This window comes from Anarhichas minor, unplaced genomic scaffold (genome assembly GCF_050575085.1).
Source record: "Anarhichas minor isolate MPS153535 unplaced genomic scaffold, ASM5057508v1 ptg000136l, whole genome shotgun sequence".
Taxonomy (NCBI): Eukaryota; Metazoa; Chordata; class Actinopteri; order Perciformes; family Anarhichadidae; genus Anarhichas; species Anarhichas minor.
In genome coordinates, this window is record NW_027466582.1 from 4,123,516 (window position 1) to 4,145,215 (window position 21,700).

At 43.2% G+C, this 21,700-nt stretch overlaps 1 protein-coding gene across 3 annotated transcripts; it reads left to right on the top strand.

Annotated features, from left to right (window-relative positions):
- The first annotated feature begins 175 nt into the window (after window positions 1–175).
- Window positions 176–21,379, top strand: dpf3 (double PHD fingers 3). 3 transcript variants are annotated; one of them, XM_076083568.1, is made up of 12 exons: window positions 176–299; window positions 7,643–7,803; window positions 9,098–9,205; window positions 12,267–12,400; window positions 12,555–12,650; window positions 12,938–13,010; window positions 13,499–13,540; window positions 15,159–15,296; window positions 15,508–15,636; window positions 18,005–18,117; window positions 18,964–19,045; window positions 19,208–21,379. In XM_076083568.1, exons 1-12 carry the CDS (start codon window positions 268–270, stop codon window positions 19,273–19,275), a joined length of 1,176 nt encoding a protein of 391 aa, XP_075939683.1. In that variant the 5' UTR covers window positions 176–267; the 3' UTR covers window positions 19,276–21,379. The 3 variants fall into 3 exon arrangements, with proteins under 3 accessions (XP_075939683.1, XP_075939684.1, XP_075939685.1); XM_076083569.1 differs by lacking the exon at window positions 13,499–13,540; XM_076083570.1 differs by lacking the exons at window positions 13,499–13,540; window positions 18,005–18,117; window positions 18,964–19,045; window positions 19,208–21,379 and adding an exon at window positions 16,256–17,916.
- The last annotated feature ends 321 nt before the right edge of the window (window positions 21,380–21,700 follow it).

The following is a 21,700-nucleotide window of genomic DNA, read 5'->3' on the forward strand; positions in this document are numbered from 1 at the left end:
ATATTCTTATTTCACATTGTGACGTCTCCACTAAAATAAAGGCAAATGCATTTTATTCCATGACATTATTACTAGTCTACTCTCTGTGAGCTGGGACACTGATGTTGACAGATTACTCTGAGGCCACGCCCACTGCCTTACTGCTGGTGTTGTATTGGTCGCGAGCACAGTGCCCAGTACCGCATTGGCTGTTGTGTGTGTGTTTTTTTCATTAGGGTCCCAAACTACACCGAGATTTGGAATATTACGTTACAGTCGTGCAGGAAAATGGCGACTGTCATTCATAATCCTCTAAAATCGTAAGTACATATCTATTTTTAAAATAAAACCATTCCTTTGTTTGATTGGATGTCGCGATCAGTCTATACAGGGTTAACCGCGCGTTTAAACGGGGAAACCACAAAATTAACACTTTCGCCGTGTACTTACAAGCAGTCTCCGTGTGTTATCCGCAGGTACCCGATGCCTACTTGCTCTGTTGTGTAATACTGATATAAAGGCATGCACTCGTGCACGATCTGCAGAGGAAAAACATCTTCAACCCGCGTGTAAATGTCCGCACTCTACACAGAAAGTTGCCATTGTCCACATTCTGCTTTACAAACACGGTTGACAGAAGTTTGCAACCACGGCTTTCTTTGTCAGTGCTAGACGGTTGAATTTACATAGATAATTTCATGCAATTAATGTCACAAAGCGTACACTGAGAGGCTCGACTCTCTCGCTCGCAGCGCGGCTCCCCGGATCTCGCTGCGAATGCTACGTGCATGCAAACAATGGATTGCGGATTATATGTTATTTTACGGTATTTATATCCTATCGCGCGTGTAGAAGAAAGCTGCGGTGTAATGCAGATTTAGGGGGCGTGCAATTTTCTTGAAGTTTAGATTTTTTTAAACTGTCAACACCACACACACACTTAACGGTGTCAGTGTCTGATCTGGGTAATCGGCGCATGAACATTTTCTGATTTGTAGAGACATAAGATAATGTTACGTTTGAGATCATATGCAGAAATGGACAAATGTGGGAAAAAGCCCAACTATTATACAACTACTATATACAATTTTACCATATTCCACACTAATTTACGAATGGAATATTTGTTGATTCTGAAACTAATTAACAATTTGCTAGACCTCCCTCATGTCTGCCCCTGGATTAAGTGCACCTATAACTTCCAGCTATATTTCAGTCAATATTACTGAATGCATCTCTGTCTTCCTCATGGCTGACAGCAGATGTTTACCACTACTCATGAGGAATGTGCAGAGAGCGAGACAATTACCACATTATCTGTTGTGCAGGAGGCAATATCAATCTTTCTGATGGCGTGGATAAGTGTGGCATATCTTTGCTTTCATTCAATTGCATTTTTGGAATAAGGAGCTCACCTAGGAAGTGTAAAGATACCTTTTCAACTGTTAAATATGGTCAGTCTGTACACCCAAGCTTTTTTTTCTTTCTTTCACAGAACCATTAATGTGGTGAATAACATATTCTGTAGTCATAATCTGAGGAAAGTAAAGAAGCATGAACTGTTTCTAAAGTAGGGAGAGAACTCGCGATGCTCTTGTTTTGTAGAGATCTTTGTTGACAACCAAGAGAGATTCCACTCTACACCCAGCAAAACGTCTCTAAACTGCTGTATTCTACTAAAACAGATTAGGCTCTAGAGAATGTAGGTATATGGGTGTTTTCTGTGTGTGTTTACGTGTGTGTGTGTGTGTGTGTGTGCGCGTGTGTGCAGTTGTGCATGCAGAGCAGCAGATTAGGAGCGTCCCAGTATTCTCGTGGGTCCATCTGTTGAGAGATTGAGAGGTAAATGTAAAGACAGACAGACTGATGGAGGAAGGGAACCCCATCTGCGCTTCATATATGACAGGATTCTCGCAGACAGCCTCCCCCCACCCCTCCACCCCATCCAATATCTGCAAAAATGGACAACAATATGTTTATGTGTAGGTTGGAGGCAGGATTTGACCTACCAAAAACAGTCATAGACTCATAAGCCCATACCATATACACGGGAAAACGGTCGTGTAAGAGCTAATATTAAGTAACATGTGAGTTACTACCAGGGGGGAATAATGTTGCGGTGTAGTTTTCAGGGAGGAGAGTTGTGTGAGTCCACTGTCTGTTTGTTATCTGTCCTCAGGATGTGGCTGGTAAATCATATGCAGTCAATAAGGACGTGATAATAATCTTGCCCCCTCTGAAAAATGAATTTCACCCACCAGCTGCTTGCAGTAAATACGTCTGGCTCCCTCGACTCTGTCAGTCATGTTTAGCCGTGCATATTTGCTTGATTTATTTCAACTATCTCTTTTATTTTATATATACAAAGACCTCTTTTGTGGTTGAAACCTGGGTGGCTGTGTGGGATGGGACTTAATGAAGAGCTGACACGAGAAGTATTCAAATGAGCGACGTAATTCATATGCAGAGGTGTGTTTATATGCACGTCATGTGTCCTTTTATCTTCCTTTTTTATCATTATGTTTGGATTTGTAATGAACAAGAGCGCTCAGGTGGAAGGTGGGTTGGCTGTGTTTGCATAAGGATTGAAAGGACGTGGACTGAGATTTAGGGAAATGTAAACAATATGTTGTTGGTGTGTGTATGTGTGTGTGTGTGTGTGTGTGTGTGTGGGGGGGGGGGGGGGGCGTGTGTGGAGTTGTGTTTTTATTATGTGTGGTTTTTTTGCATGTGTGGGCGGTTGTGTAGCTGGCCACCCCTCCCCCAATTTGCGTGAGAGGGAGCGTGGGTGAGTGATGGACGGATTTTTTTTAGGGGGGGGGGGGGGTTTGGTTTGTCTGTCTGGCTGCATTTACTGCATACATTTATACTACACCCTCATCACACGGGTGAACTCTGGCCTTTGTCTGCCGTGGAATGGGAATGTCCGGGAATGGTTTCCAGGCACAGGGAATTAAATGTCCAGGAACATGTTTTACAGAAAGCTCCATGCGGTGATCAATCCTGATTTTCTTCTCTTGCCCTTCTGCACATGGTCCTCTTTTTATGGGTTTTGTTTTTGTACGCATGTGTGAGATGTCTAAGGGGATGGTGCAGAGATGAGACGTGTATGTATGTTATCCTCCACGTAGAAAATAGCATCTGAAATAAATCTGAATCCGGGTTTCCCCTTTGCAACACCCTCCCCTGCACTCTGCACCTTTCCCTTTTCATCCCCTTTGTGTGTCTGTTTGCGCACGGACAAACATGTGTGTGTGTGTGTGTGTGCGCCCGTGCGTACACACATCCGCGTGTTTGAGAGAAAATGAGTGTGACAGGGTTTGAAAGGGAACACGTGTGCCCCGGGACATATCGGGGGCCCTCCTCTTCCCTCCCACTCTCCCTCCTTGGCTCCTCCTCCTCCTCTCTCCCCCCCCCCCCCCCCCCCTTCCTCTCTGCTTCACCCTGCTGCTTGGCCTACAAAGTGCCTTAACCACGCCTATCAGTGCCCACATGCTGTTGCCCTGCCCTGCATTTCCTTTGGGGCCTCCTACAAGTGGACTTCCTGTATGTACCCTCACTATCTTTGGTCTAATTTGTGGTGAACCCCCACCATTCCCCGACACTATGAGTCGTGTTTTAAAAGGTTCCTTTTGAGACGCTGCATGTAAAGTCTGAGCAGATCTGCAAGCTTTGTTAGAAAGACGTGCCTGGTTGTTGGAGAGGCTTTTATTGTGAAAGAGTTAGAAGCTTATAATACAGTTCCCCATTACTGTACCTCTGGCTCATTGTGCTGAATGAGGTCATGCTAACAACATTTAAACAATTCATGCTGAGAAATGCTGTGCCTGGAAGGTCACACAGACTATGATCAGCTCATACTAACATATTCTTACTTGTATAGCATCTAAAACCAGAGTTTGTGAAGCATTTAATGATGACATTAATAGTTAAATAGATGAAGTGAATCATAAAAGATGCAGTAACCTTCAGGTGATCAGGATGGCTGAACATATTGAAGCACACAGAAGAACTACTGTTACATATGTTCATACAACATGAACAACATTTAGTTAATGATATGCAAAGTTCCATATCATAGTTTAAACCGTATAAATCATAGCACCTCTGGCAAATGTCATATTAAATGCTAATAGTTACAGAAGCAGAGCAATGTTTCAACACTACTTCAGCTCTACTGCACACACACACCTGCAAGAATGCCAGCACACACACACACACACACACACACACACACACACACACACACACACAGCTGGCTGGCTGTTGGAGTGAAATCTAACGTTAAACCGTTTTGCAGATCACCGGAGGCTCTGTTAGTTTTTCACTTTTATGTTCCTTTTGATTTTGCGATATGAACACTTAAAAGTGTCACACATTCAAATCTCATCCTCATCATAATAATAAAACATAAATAGAATATGTATTTTTACGGCCAGATGCTGATTTTAGATGCTGCTTCAAAGTAGAGAGCTTAAATGAAATGATTGGCAAAATGGGATTATACACCTCCTGCCTCGAGGCAAAATGTGTTTCTGTTTTGATGTTTTTAACCGGATAAAGAAAAGCAACAATTGTTTTCATCATCAAATAACCGGCATCTGAGTATTTTCTCAAGTGATTTGAAGAATTATTTGATTTATAAAATGTAAATAAATAGGGAAAATGTGCATTATGATCAATGTGACATATTAAAATATCGTTTTCTAATGACATCATACATGACAGACAAAACATTAAAAACCCTCCACAGTTGAGAAGCTTTGATTTTTTGCAGTTTAATTTGTGAATTAACAAATCGACTAATAGACGCGTCACGTTTTCCGAACTTGTCGAAACAGGAAGGAGACGCTGTGGATGAGGAGGAAATGAGCGTGAATGTGGAGCGATGTATGACGGTGGTTTATCATGCCACTGATGAGTTTCAGGGATTATTCCACTAAGCGAGGAGGAAGAGAATGGTGCTGCGAGCAATACCTAACTGACAGATATATGTGGCAGATAAGAGTAAGATTAAAGGAGAGGAATGACAGCAGTCATCCAAACAGGAAGTCTGATTATAATAGAGCTAGGGATTACGTTTGAACACCTATTTGGTCACTAAGCTTTACCTCGATGAGCTTTTACATAGAAACTTTGAAAAGACTGACCGTCAGGCACACAGCTCCTCTGTGCTAGTATGGGAGCAATTGAGACAATCACAGTGGTACACAGGAACACACACAACTGCAGATCCCATCAGTATCCAGCAAGCTGTTGACCAGGAGGAATGTGTCCCCCGACCTGCAAAACTCCCCTCCCATAAGCTCCATCGCTAGGATCAGCCATACAGTCGACTAATGGGTACAAACAGGAGCGCAGTAGAGTCTCTGGTGATTGAATCGGGTTCGGGTGGCTGGGGGGGGGGGGGATGTCTCGGGACACGCAACCCGCAGACAGATGGTGTCGGAGGCAAAGAGACACACGCATGTTTCTTTATTCTCACTTAACTAAACACACGAACACACCTCTCAGACAAAAGCACAGCAGGCAAACATGTAGGCACGAACGCTCGCTTATGTAAGAGTTTATGAAGCCGCCCGGGGACGTTACACAGACTCTTTGTTTCTGGAAATGTACAGGCGATGCGGGATGACACCGGGAGGAAGAGAGGGAAGAAAAGTGGGGAAGACAGATGCCTGTAGGTACACACACACACACACACACACACACACACACACAGAGTTCAGGCAACACATAGTGAAAGCAGAGATAACGCTCCACCTCTGGGAATGTGAGTTATGTGACAGGAAGTCTCTTCTGGAGATTTTGGATTTGACTGGATCGCTGCGACTGCTGGTTTCGTCGCACTGCAAAAACACGCGTCGCCAAAAAAACACCAGCCGCCTTCCTCGTTTCTGTCGGCCTCCTGACAACAACCATAGCCAGCAAACTGTTGTAGACCAGAATGTGTACACGAAGGTGCACACAGAGTGTCTATAGAGGTTCTACTTTTTGCATGTTTGCGTGTGCTGCTGTATAAACAACAATCTGGTTATTATGGGGAGTGACGTGCCGGACTATTACTACTAGCCAGTAGCAGTGACTTACTGGAATCTCCTCTGGTTGCCTAAATAATATACCATGACCAAGGCCACCGTACTGTCCTATTAATAATGCCATATTTTTGGCCTAATATGAGTTATATGACTTATAATTGTTGCTTCGATACAATAAAAGATGATTTCACTTCTGGTCATGTTAAACAAAAAACTGTCCGCCCTCAGTTTTTTGCTCCGTACATCATTGTTTTGTTGCCTTCTTCATAACAACTTCTCCAAACCTGTCTCCCCTGAACTCTCCCCCTTTCTCCTTCATCAGTACGTGCGATACCTCGCTCACTCTCTGCCGCTACTCACTCCAACCTCTCACCCTTCTCCTCCCTCATCCACCCTCCGCTCCCTCCACCTCCAAACACTGCACATCTTTGTGAGATTCAGTGCGACCAGAGTGCTGGTCTTTGTCCAGCTTGGAATTCTTAACATATCTGTGCTCGGGCCAGTCAGAGAGACAGAGAGACAGATAGACATGTATGCACATTAATAGAGAGACAAGAGACAAGATCCTGCTGCTATGGGTGCTCTGTCTCCCCAGCAGCAATGGATACTGGTGGCATTCTTTTTTTTATTCATTTTTTTGGCTCAGATATTAGCTTAAACGATGTCTGGTAATAATATATACTGAGGGCAAATTCTCCTTCATGGCTGTCTCATTTAGTAAAAGTAACTAAACGGTTAAACTGTGCCCAAAGAGGGTCGACTTGTTCAGTCCACTTCCTCTGGAGCGGAGCCATGTGTGCTCCTGCTGGCTCAAGATCAGACCCCACTAGAACTATCTGTGCTTTATCTTCCTCTCTGGATTTCAGCGATGTAATTAAATAAAGAATAACCTACTCAAGGTGTAGATTTTATTTTTGGGCAAAAGAGAGTTGATCTTGTTTGTCTCTAATGATGTTGCAGAAATCCCCTCCCTCTAGAGTGAGACTGTGGAGGTTATTAATGGCTCACATCCTGATTTATAGCCTCTCTTTTGTGTCAGTGTGTGTGTGTGTGTGTGTGTGTGTGTGTAGCCCATCTGTTGTGTGGACTTTGATCCGGCACTTGTCGATCAATTTGACGGGATGAAACATTTCTTCTTATTCTTATTCTCCGTTTCCTGCCTGCGTTGGCCTTCACGGCCCTCATTGTGTGTAAAGATGTTCCTTTCAGCTTCATCTTCAAGTTTACACAACAAACTGCAAAATGTAGAGAGAAGACTGGGCGTGTTCTATTGAGCTGAAGTTAACCAGGACTGAACAGGCCCGCTCATACTTTATTTGCAGGCCGTACTAAATCATCAGCCGCCCAGCACATGTTATTGCCATTAACCATCCAAAAAATGTCAACATTTAGCTCATAGGACTTCAAGAGCAGGCATGACTGCACAGAAAGCAGAAATCAAAGCAGCATGCTGCGAATAGCTTAGATCAATGGCAGCAATAGGACCGTAATGTTTCTGTGGGTAACTTGAGTCAGATGTTAAATGAAGGGGGCAGTTCATGTAGAAGTACATGAGCCTGGTTCTTCATGTCTGTCTATCTGACTGTTTAAGCTGCCACGTTCTCTGTCTGTCTGTCCGTCCTCAGGCTTGGTGACCAGTTCTATAGGGAGGCCATCGAACACTGCCGCAGCTACAATGCCCGTCTCTGTGCCGAGCGCAGCGTGCGCATGCCCTTCCTGGACTCGCAGACTGGTGTGGCGCAGAACAACTGCTACATCTGGATGGAAAAGTGCCACCGCCAGCCAGGTGGGGAATAGTTTGACATTTTGGGAAATACGCTCATCACTTTCTCGCCCGAGAGTTAGATGAAAAGATAGATGCCGCCATCATCTGTACGCTAAATACAAAACTACAGCCAGTAGCCGGTTAGCTTAGCTTAGCATGAAGACTGAAAACAGGGGAAGATCTAGGGGTTTCTTGTGATTGCGAGGCAACCAATGTGTGACGTTCCTGTGAAATGGAATGCGCTTTAAAGGAGCTGGTTGCCAAATCTTGTCATCTTTGGACAGGGCCAGGCCTGCTGTTTCTCCCTGTTTCCAGCCCTTATGCTAAGCTAGGCTAACTAGCTACTGACTGTATGCATATCAAGGATTTAATGTAAAGATCTCCTCCCTCAATTGAAAAAAGCAAGTCAACCCATCTTTTGTATATTACATGAGTTACCACTTGCTGATTTATCATGAGACATGTAGTCAGAATGCACATCTGGGTCGCCTGTCCAGCCAAAGGGAACAATCTGCTCTTCACCGAGAGCTGGACACAAATAGCCTGTTCTCCATCTTGTATGCAAAGCCCTTCAGGCCACACCCTATACTTTGTGGCAGACCTAACTCGCATTATATGAATTTATTCTGAGTTTATCCCTACCCCCTCCTTCTCTTTATTTTTCCTCTGCTCATGCTGACAGAGAAAATAGCGTATTCCCCTCCGTCTCTGTCTTCATCTCCATATGATTAGACACAAAGTTACCAACTCATTCGATTCAAGCGCAAGAAGGCCGCTTTTCTAAAATAGTGACACGGCAAATATTTAAATTGTTTACTGGAGTAAAACTGCATGTTATCATCCTCAACATTAAGTTATGGTTCTACATCTACACTGATATGATAAAGAAGCCCACATTCCGGGTTTTATGTGAGTTTCTGGAATCTGAGACGGATGTTTTGGAATATGTGGACCATTAGCCCGAGCACTGAAAGTGAGACATATTAAGTGTCAGGGAAAAAAGACCAGTCCACTCTGTGTCTGTGTCTGTGTGTGTGTGTGTGTGTGTGTGTGTGTGTGTGTGTGTGTGTGTGTGTGTGTGTGTGTGTGTGTGTGTGTGTGTGTGTGTGTGTGTGTGTGTGTGTGTGTGTGTGTGTGTGTGTGTGTGTGTGTGTGTGTGTGTGTGTGTGTGTGCGCGCGTGTGTGTGTGTGTTTGTCGTGGTCTCAATGCAAGTTTTGTTAAAATGGTAAGCCTGCCAATGGTTGTTAAAATTCTTCCTGTGTGCTTGTGCATGTGTGTACGCCTATATTTATGAATGTGTGTGTGTGTGTCCAGGCCAAGCAGCAGGACAGATGTACACCTATCCTGCTCGTTGCTGGAGAAAGAAGAGGCGACTCCACCCTCCCCTGGATCCTCAGCTCCGCCTGTGTGAGCTTCGACTGGGTAAGACAAACAAAGCGCACATACACACACGGCCGTGCAGCACGTTGACATGCATGCACAGTGAACGCCAAAGCCGCAGCAGTATCGACCCACAGTTATACAATGAAAGCCACTCAAAGCGGTGCGCCCGCTCCTTTTGGTTGTTCATCGCATCTGAATGCACATGTGCATTGTGTGTTTGCCCTCTGTGCTCTGGTGTGGCTGCACAGAGCTTTAGGCGTGCTCAGTGGCGTTAATGTTCGCTATCTGACCATCTGGCTCTGGTTAGCCCTTCTCTCTCGCCAGGTCTCCAGGTTCATTCTCTCCCCTGAATCAATACCTCCTCTCACTGTTCTCTGGCAGTAGACGCACACACACACACACACACACGACTCTCGCTCTCTGTTGCAGCACAGAAGCACCCTAACTGGGCCTCTATAATCATTTGTCCATGAGGCATTAGAATGTAAGTGAGTCTTATGAGGTTTTTTATGTGTGTCTGTGTGTGTATCCATGCATGCATATGTGTGTGTTATGGGGGATTTTAGCAAAGGAATGCCTCAGGAACCCGATAAGTGAGAGACATAAAGGTGAGTCTTTGTATCTGCTTTGCCACACTATTGTTTCCACCTTGCTGTCTTCCAGACGCAATATAATACTCCAGAGTGTTCCACCAAGAACGACTCAGCTTTAAGCACAAGAGGCATCTTCAGGAAAAGAAACTAGAGAGAAGAAACTCCCCAGAAGCAACCAACCAACTAAAGCACGTGAAGGGAAAGAAAACTAGCATTACACTGCAGTTAACCAGAGCAGGAAAGCCATTGTAGGGTGAAAGAGTAGACGTCTCCAGTTTAGTTTTTCAGGGATCCATTTCTTCAGTTTGGCCCAGATATCTATCACAACACGACAGAGGAATGTGAGTGCTCCCCTTTCAGACTTTTGGAAAGGCTTTATGTTTATTTAATGCTTCCTGAGCAGAGAGGTTTGGCTTTTGTGTGAAGATACACAGAGATTCTGTCACAAGGTTACTTTGAAATAGTTTGAAACCGGGAATCTAACTCCTTGTTTTGTACATTAGATCCTCTGCTTCTTGTTCATGCCGTTGCTAAGTGGACATGCCTCAGCGGCCATTTTGCTTCCCTCAGTATAAACTCCATTTAATCTAATGAGGGTTACAAAAAAGCAAGCAAATGCATAAGAGCAAGATATTTGCACCAATTGTGTGCACAAATGTACAAAAAGCAACGAGCGTGCAATTTACCTTCACCTCTTTCTCGTGCTTTTCTTACTTCATGTTTCCTACCTTTGATGTCAGGGGTGCGCTGGCGTGGGCCACTTTACATTACACTCACTCCAGTGATTTAGTGTTGTATCTCCTTAAAGCTATATCCTCATTTTTAGTCTGTAGTATGGGTCAACCGCTAAAAATTCTGGATCCTACATTTCCCATAATGCAGCTCTAAAGCATCTTTCATTAGACCCCCACGCAGGGCTGTATAGTACTCGAGTCTGGTCTCAAAAAAATACCCCTCCGCCTCTTTCTTAACATACTTGTAGACATCTGTAATGGTCCTCAAACCTAAATGCTATGAATGAATTAGTTTCATGTTAGAAGATCAATATTGTTTATAGATAGATTATATCTGTCCGTCCGAACTCCCTCATCACTATAATAGCACGGGGAAGACACTATTATCTATTATGTTCTTGAACAGGACTCAATTTGTTCTGGACTCGGTCTTGACCTGGTCTCGACTGCCTTTAGACTTGGTCTGAACTTGGACTTGACTGGACCTGGTCTTGTACTTGACTTGGTCTCGACTACATCCCTGCCTCCATGTCTCCTAAATGTCCACTTCTTTCAAATCCCACACCTCCAGTGTGAAACGTCAGCTTTCTATAAGAGATTTAAGTCTTAAGCCCAAACCCAGCTAATGACATCATCAGGCTTTATTTTCTCAAACCTTGGAAAGCTTCTCCAGAAGAGCTATAATCTCTTCTGCCCCATAGAAGAGACTCTACAACTGAGTAGTACGAGTAAACTGGGTAAGTCCATGGGTAAAATCGGTGGAGTGCCCCTTTAAGGTCAGCAGTGGATCCAGATCAATATGATATGTGAGCGCGTGGGGATGTTGGTTCGTATGGGCTTGGGGGTGTGGGGCGTTTCTTTGCTTTTTCGCTGGCAGAGCAGAACATTCAGCTCCACATTCTCCCCACCACGTTTGTCCTGGAGCGTCAAGGGAGGGGTGAGGAGGTTAAAAAGGGGAAGGAGGGCAAAGAAGATGGGGGGCGAGGAAAGCAAGCAGTGTAGGAGAGGAGGGAGGGTGTCAGCAGACAACGGAGGTGAAGGAGGAGGCGTATATGGTGGGTTGGGGGGGGGGGGGTGGGGGATACAGAGTGGGGGACTGTCCTGTCTGTGCCAGCAAGTCAATCTACACAAATGGACACAAAGAAATGAGAGGAGGAGGAGGAGGAGGAGGAGGAGGAGGAGGAGGAAGGAAAAGAGGAGACCCAGCAGCTCTGTATTCAATAAGAACATCTCACCGTTCTTATCACACCCCTTCTTTCATTCTGCTCTGATCCCGGTGTTAAGAGTTCAAAGACGAGAACGGCTAGTCAATCCTGCAGCAAGTTCACCTCCACGGAAATGAATAAAGGGAGAGGAAGAAAGACTGAGAGCAGATGCTTGAAAGAGAGAGAGAGAGAGAGAGAGAGAGAGAGAGGAGATGTAATTCAGGCCTGTGAGCACTGTTTTCTCGTTTAGGTTCAGTATTTCCTCTTCTCTTACTGTGCACCTGGTGCCGCTGTTACTAAAGCTCCCTTTACATGCAGAGGCAGCACTCACACAATGTCCACATTGACACTGACACATCGTCTCTGCTTTGGTCCTGCAGACAGCCAGGAGAGAACATTTTACAAATTTGAGTTTTGTGTTTAATGTGGTCAGCAAACTAATTGTAAAAATAAATTGCACCGGTAAAGACATTGGCTCAGACACACACACACACACACACACACACACACACACACACTTGCCATTTAAAGTACTTTTTCTTAGTCTCTTCTGCCATCACCTCCTCAGAAGCCGAGATGGCCCCCAAGCGCGAGGTGCCCCCAGGGGAGGCCACAGCCTTGGAGGCCCTCCTGAGGGGGGACAGCCTGCTGGAGAAAAAAAACAACATCTGTAAGGAAGAGGAAACGTTGCTGGAAATACAGGTATTTTGTCAAGTGTGCATTATGTACAGTATCATACATTATTAATGTAGATCTACTGCCAAAATATGAACCCTTATCTCCCCGTATTACTTCTTTCCAACCTCTTTTTACTTTTACCTAACCTTCCCACTATGTGTGTGTTTGTGCTCCGTAGAGAGTGCTGGAGGCGGAGGAAAACGGGGACGGCCTCCATGATGATGAAGACTTTGAGCAGGACACTCCAAAGAGAAAGAACAGAAACAGAGGCAAAGTGAGTGTCACAGACAAGAGACACAGCATGTGTGTGTGTGGTGTAAAAGACAATAGTAACACAGTTTCAATGCAAAATCTATTAAATGAAAGATTTCTACTGCATCTTCCTACCATTAAAAACTGTTTTATAACATGATCACAATAAACCTTGTTTTTGATGTATTAAGTTAAAAGACATATACACATTTATGTAAAGTATGCTGCGTTTAAATATAAAATATCCTAAATTTCAACATTCATACATTGGAGGTTTGAACATCAGACGAGTGTTGCGTTTCCTTTCAGAACAGAGGATCCAATCGCAGGAGGACAGAACCCGTTAACGCCGACGACCAGGACAAACCTTACGTCTGTGACAGTAAGAGAAAAGGAAACCTAATTATTTGTACATCATGTGCCCTCATGTGATCAGTGTCACTAGTTTTTGCTTTACACACTAGTTTACCTAAATTCAGAGGGTTTCCTAAAGCTCACGTGGGTGGAGAAACTCTCTGCTCCTTAGATCTGGCATTACCAAAGTTAATTCCTTTATGATGTATCAGGAAACCCTTCTCTACACGCTTGTTCCAAAATCGTAGCTTCTATAAACGGAGACAAAATCCAGCAGACGTGCTCTCGCAATGATGGCCCCCTCTTCTTCTGTCCTAAGAGCTGTGCTCTGCAGCATGAAGGAAGAGTTCGCTGTTAATCCAGACCTGACTAGCATGCCACTCGCGTACTTGGACAGAATCCCCAAGAGATAGCCACGCTGACTTGACTGAGCCCCAAACAAATGAATCTCATCCTCATTTTGTGTCTTGTGCTGTCTTTCCTTTATTGTTTGCTTTTGTGTCTTCTCTGTTCCAGATAAATACAAACAAAAGCATAACTCAAAAAAGGCTGAAGAAGGTATCTGAACCTGTCTCCATCTTGTCCTTCTAGGGGCTCCGTGAACTGTCTTTATATGATTGGCTTTGTTTTTTTTCTGCCCATGGGCATCCGGTTCGGGAATGGCTGACTGAATGCTAATCCCTTGGAGATATCTAACGCTTTAAGTGCTCTATGCTAGTCCATTTCCCTGAATTCAGTGCGAGCATTGCATGAAACTAACGCTGTGTGCCTTAATGCTTGCATATTGCAAGGAATGCACCAAATGATGCTTTAAGCAGCACCTCCACTAATGTCCCACCGAGGGATGCATGTTTCTGAAGGCCGCACTAGCTGTGATGTGATCCGCAGACGTAGCCATTGTAGAAGTGTTCACACTGGGTGGACTTTCTTAAGATGTTTCATACGGATCAGTTTTTAACTGTGGGCTTGGATTGGCAGTGAGTTTACAGGGAGACGGGGAAGCTTTGAAGCTTTCTGGTGGGAAAAAAAATGGCTCCAGAATTGGCTCTCGCAAGGAAAGCAGCATAAATATACAGTATAATAAGAAACTTCTATGATGGCTACAGCTCTAACGTGCTCTACAAGGACCCCTAGAGCTACTACAATATTAGACTATAGATTATAGTTTTATTCATGAGCGCATACATGCTTACAAATCCTGTTTTTATATATTAGACTTGTGACTTCCAGCAGGATAGAGACAGAGCGCAACGCGTCGTACCAAAGAACAGAAATCGGCCCCACAACATGCAACCAAGGGCTGACATGTTAACAAAGCTAGCTAAAAACATCATATATCAGCATGCCAAATAATTATATTCCCCTATTACAGAAGTTGCATACTGTCAAAATGTTTTAGCTTAACTTACAGAAATATAGTTAGCCTAGAACTGACAGTTGGACAGAAAGCTTGCTGCACTGTACTTGGTGTCAGGATTGCACAGTTTTCAAATTTGTCCTGAGATGTCTCACGTCTTATTGCCGGTATCCTCAGTTTTTTTGGGTTCTGGGTAGTGCAACCCAACACGCAGCAGCTTTTAGGCAATTTTCTGTTGTCACGAAAGTGACAAGTAAGCACATTCAAGCGAGACAAAGTCAATGGAGAGCGATGAATTGTCTTTCCCCTGCGTAGTGGGCGGGACAAGTAAGCAGGACTTGAATGCGCTCTGTCTCTATAAAAATATGCCAGTAAAGTTTTAACCTTGTGTTGCTTTCTCGTAATATCTGTTTTTGAAAACAGTCGCAGGTCTGTTGCGTCATGTCCCCATATCTCTATTTTTCCTTTCATTAGACTTCCGCGTGAAATACTTTGAATTAGGATTTTCTTTTTTAAATAAATGCCTGATTTGATGTTTGCTTTATGTCGTGCCTTAATTATTGTTTCAACTTATTTAACTCATAAATCCATTTTCTTGGCATTAAATATGTAGTAGATAAAGCTCCTCGCTCACTGTCTCAGCAGCAATAATAGATCCTCTCACCAAACATAAATACTAACAGTTCCTGCAAATTAATATATGTTATATTCCAATTAAGACAGGGATGACAGATGCCTTTGAGCAGACTCGACTGCTCTACAGTGTATCGCACAAGGTTCTACGTGTCTCTAATGGACCTTTTGATGTTTTATCTGTAGTCTGTGGAAAGCGCTACAAGAACCGGCCCGGCCTGAGCTACCACTACACCCACACTCACCTGGCAGAGGAGGAGGGTGAGGAGGAGAAGGAAGCAGAGAGGTCCCCGTCTCCTCCGTTTAGCGCCGACAACCACAAACGTAAGCTGCAGGCTAGCATTTGATTACATAGCCCGTCAAAAAGGTTTCAGTAAGTGCTAGCTCAGGACAGAGACTCCCCAATGTACGCAGCCACACACTCGTACAATTTCCTAAATCACAGTTTATGGTAAACCAGACGGCCTCGCGCTGTCAGACAATGAATGGCAGCTCATGTGTCCTCCTGTTTACATGTCTCTGTTCCTGCCAACAGCTCAGAAGGCTGCGGATGGCTCCATCATCCCCAACGACTACTGTGACTTCTGCCTGGGAGACCAGGACTCCAACAGGAAGACGGGCCAGGCCGAGGAGCTGGTGTCCTGCTCTGACTGTGGACGCTCCGGTGAGTCTCCAGTCTCCCCCTATCATTAGAAACTTTGCATTAACATCCACACAGTTCATTTTAGTTCGCTTATTCCATGTCATCTTTGTTCAAACCAACCTGCGTCTTTACCTGAGGATGTAGACCTGATGATACATTTATGGCGTGCAGCGAATTGAGCTTTCATGTTGCCGCAGTGTCTTTGTCAATGGGTTGTCAATGAGTCTTGTAGACCATCAAAAGTGAGAGTCAATCGCTGGAACTTTTTGCAGTTTCCCTCCTGAAGATAATATTGATCCGCTGCTTGCTTCCATCCTGCATGCTTCTCCATGTAAACCTCGCCCATCAGTAAGGACTTCTGCCTTTAGGCGACATGCATATTCACTCTTTTGTTGCTCAGTTTTCACGCATTACTTTGTGGCACTTTTGGCTGCATTTTTGTCTCTTTTTTCCCCCCCTTTTTGTCCTCCTGGATATCTCAGCAAAACATTTTCTCGAATACGCTCAAACGTCTTGCGTAGTAAGAGAGCATTCATTTCAACCAGTGAGATGTTCTCTTGCTACGGCAGACTTTAGTAGAACAGCTGCGAGAGTGTGTGGCCTTGTCTGTGTTGCTCTGACGCTGATGTTTTCATGGTAGCTGGAAGAGGAGGAGGGAAGAAGCATGGGAGGAAGCCGAGTGCTCTAGAGGAATTGTTCGGCAGCACGTCAGACAGCGAGGCCTCCACGTTTCGTGGCTTTGAAGATGCAGAGCTGGAAGACCTTATGTTTTCAGACAATGATGATGCTGTAGCCGACAGCTGATGACGGGACTCCCTGACTACCTGGACCTCGTGACAATAAAACCAATTTTCTGATTAAATGTTTTCATCGTGGGAACTCTCGAAGACAGGATAACAATGCCAACTTGCCTTGAAGATCTCCAGATTTATTTTTAACTTTTTTAAAGATGTAGGAAGCGCATTCCTTCAAAAAACATCTTTTTCTTGGAAATGTTGCCTCCGATGGATAAAGTGGCTTTTTTTTTTTTTACCACGGTCGGATGGATTTTTACTGTTGAACGCGTTCAGACATTTTTCCATTTTTCCTAAACCAACAATAATCTCCTCACACTTGCTTGTGTAAGATAATCAAGATCACAAACTGATCTTCAGCGCTACACCCTAATTAAATCTGGACTGAAAAGCTTAATAGCAGACACGGTGGACCAGAGGAAAGAGGAATAAATTACATGAGTGGCCGCTAATGTGGCGGGGGGAGGGATGAGCGTGGACTCTTGAGTCACTCCATTGGCTAAAGAGGACATGTAGCCGAGAGGTAAGAGCCAACCGGCACTCCATTGCTCCTCTCTGTCTTTACGGACAAGATCTTTTCTTTTGTTACTAGACGTCGAGTAGAAATGCTTTTTCTACAGCCTCATTATGTGCTATCCCTTTAAGACGATAGGCCATCTTTTAAACTGCCGCATCTTATTTCTACCCGACTGTAATTCCTCCGTTTGATTTAGGAGGCAGGCAGCAGCTGAAACCTTTCTTCTTTGAATTTCGCTCACATCACATTTGTCTTTATTCACCCATCGCAGGCTGAAGAATGTTTTCCCATGTTTCTGGCTGCTTTCCCAGTCCAGATGTAAATCCTTCATTATGTGCTCATTCATGGCTCATTGATACCCCGTTGAAATCAGGGTCACGCAGATAACCGTGTGCACCAGAAGCTGGCAGCACCCTGAAGCTGTGGGGAGGCTACAAAAAGACATTGACAGTAGCTGCAAAATGTTTGTTTTTAGATTTAAAATTTTACCAAAAATATCATTCCTTTTGAGTTGTCGCAGCTGTACATTTTTTGGGAGGATGATGAAATACAGCTTGGCTCTGTTTTCCTGTCCACACATCACGGCTCGTGTTTTGTTCTCCAGACATATAATCACTTGAATGCTGTTGATGCTACATTTCATCCAGCTGTACGGACTGTCAACACTATGGGGTGCAATTACAGACACTTACACTGACTGCTGTCTCTTGTGAAGACAAGCTATCTTCTTCTGAAGGGAGAAATAATGTTGTCTAAATTACTTTGCAATCACTTCCATATCTTTTTTTTTTTTAGATGACCATTTTATACCGATAGCATTTTATTTTATATTTTGCAATTGGTTATTACTGGGGCAATACTGCTCTTCATGGATGATTTAAATATGTTCAGATGCGTGTCAGTCTTTGTCTGTGTCTCTCTGCTATCACATACAAATCACCACTGACATTGTTTTGTAAACTCTTCTGGCAATCCACTCTTGTCCCCCCCCCCCCCCCCCCCCCCCTTCCTTTCTTCTTTCTTCTTTCCATTCTCTCCTCTCTCTCTTTTCTCGCCTGCCCTCCCCGTCCCCCTGCAGGTCACCCCACATGTCTGCAGTTCACTGATAACATGATGCAGGCAGTGCGGACGTACCAGTGGCAGTGCATAGAGTGCAAGTCCTGCAGCCTCTGTGGCACCTCAGAGAACGATGTACGTATGCTGTCGGAGAGGGACGTCTTGTATTATCCCATGTGGCCCTTTGAGTTTGCTTTGAAGCGCACCAAATTTGACTTGCTTTCCTTTTAATGATGTGACCCTTCCACTGTCACATACTTGCCAAGCAGATACCATATGCGACTAGTCAGCCATGATGTGATGTTTGTTTTTTTTAATGATGTGTTGTAAAAGAGTGAAAAATACACGTTTCACTCTTTTGGATAGAAGATGTAAATCATCATAAATTCATGGGATACATTTATGTGTGTAGCACAATTTCATACAAATCGACAGTGGTTTGCAAGATGAGATAAAAAAACAATAATTATGTCAACACTAAAAGAGGACTTCAACTTTAAGGTAATAAATACCCACCACAGCAAAATTACAACAAAGGTGTATTATATGAGGTTGCATGTTACCTACCACTTTTTGGAAAGACGTAACAGAATTGTGGGCATAAAGACTTCTCTTTGAAGCTGTCACGAGATGTTTTGAAAGCTCACACTGCTACTTGCCAGACCTCTTTTTGTAGCTAATAAATGCTGCAACATAATGTGGGTCACATTTAAAGCAGTACTTGTAAAAGTGATTTACTTACTTCAGCATTTATATCCTTTTCCAGGCAGGATTTGTGTGTTTTTTTCCTGCCCCCTGTACATATATATATATATATATATATATATATATATATATATATATATATATATATATATATATATATATATATATATATATATATATATATATATATATATATATATATATATATATATATATATATATATATATATATATATATATAATAATTAAGATGTTGATGGTATGTTGCTAATGCAGGATCAGCTGCTGTTCTGTGATGACTGTGACAGAGGATACCACATGTACTGCCTGAAGCCTCCAATGACCAAGCCTCCAGAAGGTACAACAGCCACTCTCATGGGTTTTATTATACATGAGCGTGCAGACACTATATATGTCATGTGCTGTATGTTTGAGAGAGACTACAAGCTAAGGCTATATATGGAAATCGGCAAGGAGGACAACGATTTCAGCCTCTCTTTCTCCCTCTCTTTCTCTGCAGGGAGCTGGAGCTGCCACGTGTGTCTGGACCTGTTGAAAGACAAGGCCTCCGCCTATGGAGAGGCTTAACTTCCTTGGACATTCTTCTCAACACACACGTACACACAATATATATATAGATATATATATATCTATATATATATATATATTTGTACCTATACATTAACTGTCTGACATACCCCACACGTTAGCAAACACGTTCTCTCAGATAGAATCGAACACACACACAGATACACTCTTCCACACACACACTCCAGTGCATTAGTAGGCTCAGGGCGGTTTCCTGTTTGAGGCGCAAAGATCTTTGACCTCTCATATAGCCGAGCAACACTCCGAACGGCATCAACATGCAGTCTCGACCATAAGTCGGCTAACAGCGCTTACAGCAGGTCTGCCGTTCAGTCATCTCTCTACCTCACCACTCAGCAGACGGCAAAAAAGCCAAAAGCAAGATTGATAATGGCCGATACTGTGTAGTACACGTGTATGTGAAATACATGCTCATCATAAACCAACCGTGGACGTTTTCCCCGTCATTTAAATTAATTCGAGTGTAATTTGGAAGACGTTTGTCGCAGACTTTTCGCTTGCTTCCCTTGCTGATCCAGCTCCACCGTGGGTTTGACTAATGTTTGTTTAAATTATTTTCCTCCGAGCTCTACTCCTCTCCTGTGTTTAGACTTGACAGTGACATTCCTTCTTCATATCTGGACAGCCTCAATGTTAGTTATGCCATCTTTCGCAGGTTTTTGTCAAGCTCGGTGAAATTTATATCCTGCGCTAAGAGGAAGCGGAGCGATGGAACTGCCTCGGCCATCATTCTTGTCGCAGCGTGGTGACATTTCTAATCCACGTCTGTATTTTGTATCCTTGCAGTCACTAGGATACCACGGTGCTCAATATGACACTTTACACAAAATTATAACATTTCTTCACACAGAATGTTATTGTTTATTTATTGGTCCAATGTTACTGTCAAGGAGATCATTGTTACTGTAAATCAGTGGTTCCAAAACGCTCCCTCTCCCACCACACACACACACACATAAATGTATTGAATTTTTATTATCTGGTAACAATACTGAGGGAACTATTAACAAAAGGAGATGAAATATATTTAAATAACATATGAACACAAACTGCATTTTCTAGAATCTAACTCGTGTGTTTTTGTTTTTACAAAGGCGTTTTTTTTTGTTTTTTTTAAAGATGCAGAGCATCACCCTCACACATGTCCCATGGAGCTACATTGCTTCAGCATGTGGACAAAATCCAAAACTGGACAGTAAACCATGATTGGAAAAATGCTTTTCAATGAACCTTTACACCTCTGTTGGACATTTCAAAAATATTCTGCTGGTGAATAAGGTTTGTTTTGCCGTCTGTGGTTTCACTCTTCATTTCACCCATGAGTAATGTGTGGCCCTTACAATACCTCTGCGCCCCTCTAGAGGGCTCCACCCCACAGTTTGGGAACCACTGCTGTTAATTAACCAGAGAAATGTGTGTAGAATCAAAACTATTTTGAGCAGACAAGTGTGGTGAATCATATAAATGTCCTGAGTAAGCAGTGATGAGTCCTGTCTGGAAGTTAACACAGGTTATATGAGACCTCATTACAGTTTTTATGCAGTTACAGTGCAACCAGAATATACTCTGGGCATTCTTGGTTTGTATTACGACATGAGTAAGGTTGATATGTTCAATTGTAACGTGAAATCTTCGAAAGCCCCATCAATGTAATTTATGTTTTTTTTTACAGAACAGATTTGGTAGCACTAATCTAATGATCATGAAAAGGAAGAACCATCAACAATAAGCTCAAAACTAACCAGAAAAAGCCCTTAAAGTACACGTAGTGTGCCAGCCTTCACAAGATATCACAATCTGCATTTGTGAGTTTTTTTTTTTTTTTTAAGTGTGAGTTTGTATTTGATATTACTTTTCCACCGACAATCATGAGCTAGTGTAGATACATCATGTTAATATGAAGATGGTTTTATTGTTTTGTTCCATGGCGGGTGTAAGGACCCTTTGTGTCTTCCTTTTTAAAAAATCTCTTGGATGTCATTCTTATTTGATGCCATCACCTCCCGTGATTTAACATGCGTGTTGTATTTCGTTAAAGTAAATGTTGTGTTTTGTGTTGAAATAAAGACTTTTTTTTCCATTAGTCTTGTTTCTTTTGCTTGTTATCTATGAAATGTGTCTGCAGGTTCACATTTTGCCTGTGAAATAAATTCACAGAAATACTATTCCTGCTTCTGTTCCCTTTCAACAATCCATTACCAGGAAACCCTAATGGTGTGTATTCAATTTGAAAATGGATATTGAGTGTTTATATGGCTCTTGCCAAGATGGCTGCATCTGATATATCCATTATAATGTGATGAACAGATAAGTCATCCTACTCCCATGTGGCTGCCTTTCTGTTTGTCTGCCGAGGTTTCTCTCTGTGGATGTAAATTAAGAAATCCAATATGAAACATCCAGA